Source organism: Adiantum capillus-veneris, chromosome 23 (assembly GCF_014529385.1).
Source record: "Adiantum capillus-veneris isolate H3 chromosome 23, ASM1452938v2, whole genome shotgun sequence".
NCBI classification, from domain to species: Eukaryota; Viridiplantae; Streptophyta; class Polypodiopsida; order Polypodiales; family Pteridaceae; genus Adiantum; species Adiantum capillus-veneris.
Genome location: NC_140953.1, coordinates 101,220,714 through 101,229,257, shown reverse-complemented (window position 1 = coordinate 101,229,257; position 8,544 = coordinate 101,220,714). Strand labels below are relative to the sequence as shown.

At 38.0% G+C, this 8,544-nt stretch overlaps 1 protein-coding gene across 1 annotated transcript; it reads right to left on the bottom strand.

Moving 5' to 3' along the window:
* Positions 1–7,692: 7,692 nt before the first annotated feature.
* On the bottom strand, positions 7,693–8,312 carry LOC147428248 (uncharacterized). Its single transcript, XM_086497367.1, has 2 exons — positions 8,033–8,312; positions 7,693–7,949 (listed from the first exon to the last, which is right to left on the bottom strand). The coding sequence occupies exons 1-2, from the start codon at positions 8,310–8,312 to the stop codon at positions 7,693–7,695; spliced, it is 537 nt and encodes a 178-aa protein (XP_086353493.1).
* Between the last annotated feature and the right edge of the window lie 232 nt (positions 8,313–8,544).

Genomic DNA, 8,544 nt, shown 5'->3' with positions numbered 1-8,544 from the left:
ATCCTATACTGATATAGTCAAAACTCCCTTTGATATCCAAGGAAGAGAGCTTAGCAGAGTGAATGGTTGCACACACTTGCGGGTTGGTGCCCATAATGCAAGATAATACTTGCGGGTTGGTGCCTAGGTTGGAAGTTAGTCACTGCGGGTTTGTACCTAGATTGCAGGACAATTTAGCTATATGAGAAACTAAAGACACCGGGAGCAATAAACTCTCGCCAAGAGGAGTGAACTCTTGGGGTTTGGATATTTAAATGAAGAAGAGTCGTTTGTTACTTTTCTTCTAGGATAGATTTTCTTGGTGCCAATTTGATAATGGTTGAAGGGCTATCTTAACAAACTTGTGATGGAAATCATAAAAAGGAACCTTGTGTATGAACAATCATGTTGTAGTAATTAAAAAACAAGCAAAAAAAAGTGTGAGTGTGGGGGTGGAAAGTGGGGACTGGCTCAGGTTGCCAGTCAAGGATGGGTGGTCTCTATTAGTCAAGAAGCACTCTGCTCCTCATTGATAGAAGAAGCGAAACTAGAGACTCATTTTGCCAAGAGTTGAGAAGTCTCAATTGTACATGCCTCTGAAAATTATGGGGAAAAAGGCATTTGGGGTTTCTCTCTTTTGGATGGTTAGAATTAGGAACTTCAGATTATTGTGTTACTTCATGATTTCCCTACAAGACAGGGCTAGGACCGATTTTCAATGGCTCAGACTCAAGTTACTTGGTGACGAGAGTCTATCTATTAGAAATCTTTTCTATTTGACTATGTTTATCTCAATCGATTAGGACCTAGCGACCTGTCAGGTACCCTCCTTTTGCCAAATGGATATGGTAATAGGGTGGGCACCTCACACTTTGGGAATATACACTAATATAATATCTATTGAATTTGTGATTATAGAAAGCAATACAAATAGGACAACAAGAGTAAATGATATTTTACGTACCTAGGAAAGCCTAAATGTTGTTAACATAGTAATCAATGTATAATAATACTTATGTAACTTTTTAATATAGTAGTGAGGTCAAATACAATTATCGAAATTACTTAATTGGATCTAGTGTGTATATATATATATATATATATATATATATATATATATATATATATATATATATATATATATATATGCATGTGTGTGCTTATGGGAAGAAACCTCAAATGAATTGTAGTGGAATAATAATGATAAGAAGAGGAATATTGAAGAAGGAGAAGAGTATTAGTGACTGTGAGATAAAATCCTAAGAGATTATATGCTCTTACTTGTTAAAAAAGTTTGACAATAATTATTTTTGTCTGCCATTGACAGTCAATCACAGCAAGCATAAACGTATGGCATGTCATGGCTCAAACTAGAGACTTCCATTGTGTTAAGCCATGCGTGATAGCCGACTACACCAAAACATCAAGCTACACTCAACCATTCATATGACACGGTTACATAGGAGCGGCAAGCAATGGTGTAGGAGGGAGTGAGGTAAGAATGATGAGAAATTTAGCATGCAACACCCAACAAACTTGCTTTATTTCTAGATAAAAGCCTTAGTAGATAGCCTTAGAACTTAAGCACAGCTATAGTTGTGGACTTAGACAACCCTCTTCAGCCGTTGGCAAGCACCTATGCAGCTAATTTCTCCATCAACAAGCATGAATTAACCTTGTTTCTGTCTCATCCTGTTGTTGGGTGTACGAGCCTACAAAAATGGGCATTCAATGTGACCCTACCCCACTCAGCCTCAAACTACTAAGCGGTCTTAGAGCTACAAAATTCAACACTTAGAGACGGTATGCACCTATGCAAGTTTCATCTCATGCCATGAGGCCCCTGGTAGCACTCCCACTATCCAATTACAACATCACGAACGGTTGTAGTGTCCCCGCATCAACAAATACTACGAGGTTGTACGAGCCTTGTTGGAGTCTTGTCTATGGATTTAACTAGCAGTTAATGTATGCAAATCATGCAGTAATAATGTAGTAAGAAACACTTACGTTAAACATCCTACTCATCTGTTAGACATACCATAGATTTAGAAATTTACGTCTCCCTTTAATACAATTTATAACAATATTGTTATTGTTTTAGTACTTGCTAGAAGTGTACCACTTTTTAGCAATACTATTTTGCTTCCAAATTATGTAGGTGAGTACCTCTTAGTATTTCTTCCTGGCTTGCACACCACTATGGTGATGATCTACTATTGTGGTGTTTCCATAACCTACTTAATTGTATATAGCATGGCTCAACTTATTTCTAGAACTGTTCCAGGATTTTTATAATTGCAAGATTAGTTCTTAGCACTATAACTATACACCTCTTTTCTTCCAATTTGATTCGTTTATATCACTACAAGTCTGGTTTTAGGCAATGCTTCACTAGTCAAAATCTGTTTTAATGGTTTGTAGCAGTGATGGGATGGTTTGTGGCACTAAAAAAAAAGGTTTGTAGGAAACCTTTTCTAGTTTGTAACATCACAATGGTGTTTTCTAGCTATGACTGATTGGCTTATGAATTATCTTATAGTTTTTAGCAAACCTAAGCTAGTTTACATGACCAGCTTCTAGCATGTCTAGTTTCTAGCAAGGTCGATTTGTTTATTTTGCATGACTATAGACCTGAGGGCTTCCTTTTTGACCAGTTTCTAGAAATGTCACATTGGTTTCTGGAAATGCTTGACTGGTTTTCTCTTCTATAATGGTTTGAAGCACTTCAAATCTTAACTGGTTTCTAACATTGCACGAGTGTTTTCTAGTAGTGCTTGACTTTTTTCTGGTTTCTACCATCGAGTAGGTGTTCTAGTAATAATTGACAAATTTGTAGTGATGACTATAAAGTTTCTAGCAGTAGATCCCAATCACCAACTCTTGGGTGGTTTCTAGCAGTGCTTTAGTGGTTGAACTATCTAGTTTTTAGCACTAAGCATGTGTTTTTCAGTAATGTTTCTAGCAATGAATAGGTGATTTCTAGTAGTGCATGTCTGGTTTATACTGGTTGTTGACATGTTTCTCTGTGTGACTATGTGGTTTGTTGCACTAACTAGGTGATTTCTAGTAGTCCTTGACAAGTTTGTAGAAATCACTGAGTAGGTGCTTTCTAGCAGTTCTTGGGAGGTTTGTACTACTTGGCGATCTATTGCTAGTTGTGACTATGTGGTTTGTTGCACTACGTAGGTGTTTGGTAGCTCTATGACAAGGTGGTTCGCGCTTTGTGACATGTGATTTCTAGCTTTGACTAGGTAGTTTCAAGTAGCAATTAAATGGGCATCAATAGTGCTTGTTTTGGGAGGTTTGTAGTGGTATATTATTATTTTTTAGCACTTCTTGGGAGGTTTCTAGAACTTCTTGAGAGGTTTCTAGCAGTGCTCTAGTGGTTTGTAGTATTGTTGTGCTTTGGTGATTGGAGTACCTGTTTTTTAGCACTAAGTAGGTGTTTCTTAGTACCCCTTGACAAGTTTGTAGTAATTCACAGGCATTTAATCATTGCATTGTTTTTAGGTGGAGCTATTTGAAAGGTTCAAGGTTGCATATCCAGACGTTAAAATTCAAAATGATGTTTTGAGTATCTGAAGGCATATTTTGTGTGCATGTGCAAATGACCTTTTTAAGGGAAGTAATAAATCTCATGCAGTAGAATCGTTTTGGCCTACATGGAGTTGCATGTGATTGCACATGCTTAATGTGTGCCCATGATTTACACACTAGTTCTTGCAATTCTTCTTACGATGCATACAAGAGTACTACAACTTTATGTGAGCCCACTGATGCAGCTTCTCACAAGTACAAATGTTTAATGGGCAGTTTTGCTAATTTTGACACCAAAAAAAATTTATTGTTTCCAACACAGCTTTCCGAGAAGGATTTGCAGGTGTCCGTCAAAATTTTTGAGGATGTCAAAATAGTGGTCGATGTTAACGACGTTACTTGTAGCAATCAAGGGAGGGAAAAGAAAAGAAAGGATCTTTTGCACAAGAAACTACCCTACAGTGAGCTTCTCCATATGTTTCATACGCACCTTTAGAAGTTCATTAATCACAATTTCATTTGTAGGTGGCAAGCTGAAAAATTTAAGGAGTCTCTTCAACAATTTTGGACCGGTACAACTATTTCCATCATTGACTATACCAAGAATTACACTTTTAAAGAGAGAAATGAAATCCACTCCATGCACTGACACTCCTTCCATGTCACAATTTTGGTGCACTTCAAGGTGAACGGTGAGGTCAAAAAGGTTGTTCATTTCTATATATCTGATGACAAAAGGCATGATACATTGTTTGTTCAACATTGCTTACTGTTGTATCACAAATGGTTGAAAGAACAAGGGATGGCACCAAAGTATCACTGGGTGTGGTCGGATGGATCAACATCCCAATTCATGGCAAAGCAACCATTTTACTTTGTTGCACAATACAAATAACTCACGGGTACTGAAATGCTATGAAACTTGTTAATTGTTTAGGTCATGGCAAGGGAGAACATGATGGAGCAGGTGCGGTTATTAAGAGAGCATTGACACAAGAGAAACTCAAGGTAGATGGTGTACCTATGAAATGTTCAAGAGATGTCGTGGCCTTTCTAAGGCTCAAGTATTTGGGTTCAAATGGAGAAATCAGGGTTTTCTAGGAGATCAAAGAAGGGGATGTAGACTATAACATCAGGTGATATTGTGAAGCTATTCCTCAATCTCACTCCATTTATAGTGTTTAACGGATACAATTCTTGCAATGCTTGAGCGCTTAGGTTTAGGTGGCTAGCATGATCCTGTACTTGGTGCTTGTAGGGGGCTTGGAGAAGATGCACAAACAAGGACTATGCTGGAAGTTGGATGTATCACATTATTGTCCCCATTGATGCATTTATGAAGAGGATGTTGATGAGCCCTTGTACGCAGGCCATCATGATGCTTTGAGTGATTGTCTCACAATTGGAGATAACTTTGTAGTCAATGCAAAACCAGACAATGATGAAGGTGTAGAGTTTTACGTTCTCAAGTGCATCGATTCAAAGCAGAGGGCCAAAAGGCACATGCAAGATGGATGAGGAAATACTATTGATAGGGAGTCCTATTTTGTAACGAGGATGTTCTATGGAGTAGTTGATGGAAGGACATATACCATCCTCCAGTCAAAGCCACATGCTCTTTTGTACTGACACCTTGTGCGAGCCATCAAAATTCCCATGGAAGAAGTGGAGAGTTGCAATAGCCTATATAGAATGTCATTAGAAGTTTACAAGGCTATATATAACGACGTGCGAGCTACATGATAGAGGCTGTTAAGGAGGATGAGCGTTGAAAAATATGGACAATGTATTAAAATCAGTTCATAATAATGTACTACATTTGGTTGTTTCCTCTTCTCTTCTCAAACCATCTCACTGTTTCTCAAACATATACGTTGTTTCTTCTCCATTTTCTTTCAAGAAACTCATAATGATGTCTTCCAGCATTTAGGTTTCTACCATGTCCAGATTGGTTTCTACCATTGCAGTGGTATAAACTATGTCCTAGTATGGTTCCTAGACTAGTTTCTACTAGTTCAATGATTTTTACCCTTTTGTTCAATTCTTGATACCACTTGGTTATTGTGTTTCTGACAAGTTTTCTTATACTTTCTACTTATTCCAAGCATATGGTTTCTCATCCCAAGGTACATTTCTAGTAGGTTAAAGGTGGCTTGAACCAATTTCAAAATGGTTTCTACCACTTCATGGGTGGTTGCTACCAATAAAGAGGTGAATTTTATACAAAAACACCTACACAAGGAAAAAAGCAGCAAACCTGCTAGTAAGCTACATATACGTTTTCCCTCAAAAAAGTCAAAAACATGATGTTAAATTTTGTATATAAAAAGGGTGATTCCCATCATTACATTAATTATTCAATTGAGTTTACAATAGGTTTTTTGTTGGAGTTTGAAAGATGTGTTTACAAAAGGTTTTCTATTTCCCTAGGAGTCTGATTGTTTGCTCTTTTGTGGGCATTTTTAATTGAACTTTGGTTTCTTTGCTTCCTCCTCCTACCTAAGACACTCTAATATTTCCCTCTCCACTCTTTCCCTCTCTAGCCGTTCCCTCTCATGCGTCTCAGCTTCTAGGTTGGCCTCCATTTCTCATTGCCAGTTCGCTTTCCTCCATTGGCCTTCATCGTCATTTCTCTGGTCAGATGGCATCTGGCTTATGAATGCATCAAAAAATGCATCCTTACTAATATCAAATATATAGTCAGTTGTATACACTTCGCGGTCCTTTGATTGTAACCATAGAAACAACCAATAAGCCAAAGGGTCTTCCAAGAAGTCTTGTCCACTGCTTTTCAATCTGGTGCCCCAACTTAGGAGCAATAAACCAAGTTCCTTCATTATTCTAGCACACTTTGTATCTTCTATCATCAACGATAAGAGTGTTGTCGGGCCTGAACTATGGTTTTTTTCTCCAAAATACATTCAAGTCTTTGAAAAAATTAGGTTTACTGTGCATCATTCAAGATGCCCTTGTGTAATCTTGTTGTGACATAACACCTAATAGCAAAGGCTGTTGCAATTTGAAGACACTGTCTAGAATTCCTTCCACTTTAGTTGTCATGCAACTGCTCCATATAGACACATTGAAAAATTTATTGCATCAATCCAAGAACCTATGGATGTTGTTGTAACAATATACTTCTCAAGAGCACTGGCTGCATGTGTGCTTTACCATTTCTCCTACATATGCAAGAGGCTTTTCACCAAAGTGGGTCTCTACAATGGTAACCAAAAGGCCATTCAAATAAAGTGTTAGGGCCCTCTTATTGTATTCATTCAGCTTTGGCACCCATATTGGGTCCGACAGAGGATATTACTCAACAAAAATCACATCCCTTAATTGAAGTACTCTTCAATTTTCCTCCTATGCATAATCAAGTGCTCTAGGAATTGTTTGGACTAAGTTTTCTCTCTTTTGAGCCGCCTGGCCTTTCTAATTTTCCACATCCATGCCTTTTCCCATGCAATGGCCTAGTTCAAACCATGCATGGGAAACAATGCAAGTTTCTCCTCCTTTGCAATTGCATGTTTACCGGTATCATTTTTGCATTGGTGTTTACACCTTCAGTAGGATAAGGAAAACTTGAATAAGCACAAGATGTACCAGGTATGAACATCCCAGCTATTCAAAATAAATTTGAAATACCAATTTAACAACACTTGAGTCAAACAAAGTAAATGGATAAAAATTAATTGTTCTATTTAATTCCAAAAGATAATATGTGCTAATTCACATTGGAATTAGAAGGCATTTCAATTGCACACTAGCATACAAAATTGCATACTAATATTACAACACATAGTTCATGCTTTCATGTTAATGCACAATGTGCTTACAGTGCCTTTGAGTTGCACATCTACACACATTTCTGTGTACTGAGATTTCTACAAGCATTCCATGCTCATGAGGAAAGCTTTTTGCATACACAGGACTTGTGATTTGGATTTTCCTTTTTTGTGGTTCGATGATGACTTCTCAATCATCTCCACATATGCACCCTCTCTTTCTTTGACATCTCCTTCAACGATTGTTTTTTAGTGTCCCATTTCCAAGCACCATCTCTTCTTTTCTGGCTCTGCATGGACAAAAAAGACATCAGTAACTTCATAGCGCAATTTGTAAAGTTGTAGGGTTTAGGAAGGGTGGAGTATTAGTAGTACCACTATGATGCACTCAACTAGTGCGCTTCTTCTTGGAAGACAAGAAGCCCTGGAGAGTCACATCAATGGGAGATTCTTGGACCTTTGCACATGTTGTTTGCTGTATCCATTTCTCAATCCCGTTGATGACAAAATCCACATATTTCTCACCAACCTCTTGTGACAACTTCTCCCTCTCCACATCTGGCCTCTCCCTCTCATTGGGATCTCCTTCTTCAGTGATTGTTTTTGCATCTCCCTCTTCCAAGCGATGTCTCTTCTTTTCTGGCTCTGCATGGACAAAAATACAATAGTAAGTGCATAATATAGTTGCAAAGTTCTAGGGTTTAAGAAGTGTGGAGTACTAGTAGTACCATTAGTGAACTTCTTCTTGTAAGACAAGAAGCTCTGGAGACTCACATTAATGGGAAAATCTTGGTCCTTCTCGAATGAGCTTTTCTGTATTGACTTCTCAATGTCAACAACGATAGTATCCGAATCTTTCTCACCAACCTCCATGTTGCTCTTACCAAAGTCTTTGCTAGTTGGCAGGCTTGATGTTTCATTGGTGCTCAAATCTTGCACTAGTGGACTACTTATGGTGCCATTGGGGCTCAAGCCTTGCACTTTGGAAATTCTTTGGGTGTCATGCATACTCTTAAAATGTTGTGTGCAGACAACCTTCAAAGATGATCCAACTTGTGAGCCTTCAAGACTATCTGCACAAGATACAAATAAGACTTGCAACACTCTATTGGTGGTTTTCAACATTGTATACGTAGCTTCCAACAATGTATTGGTAGTTTTCACTTTGTATTTGTGGTTTCAACCACTGTATTGGTGAATTCCACCACCACAAATTGAAGTACCAAGCAAGAAATCTTAA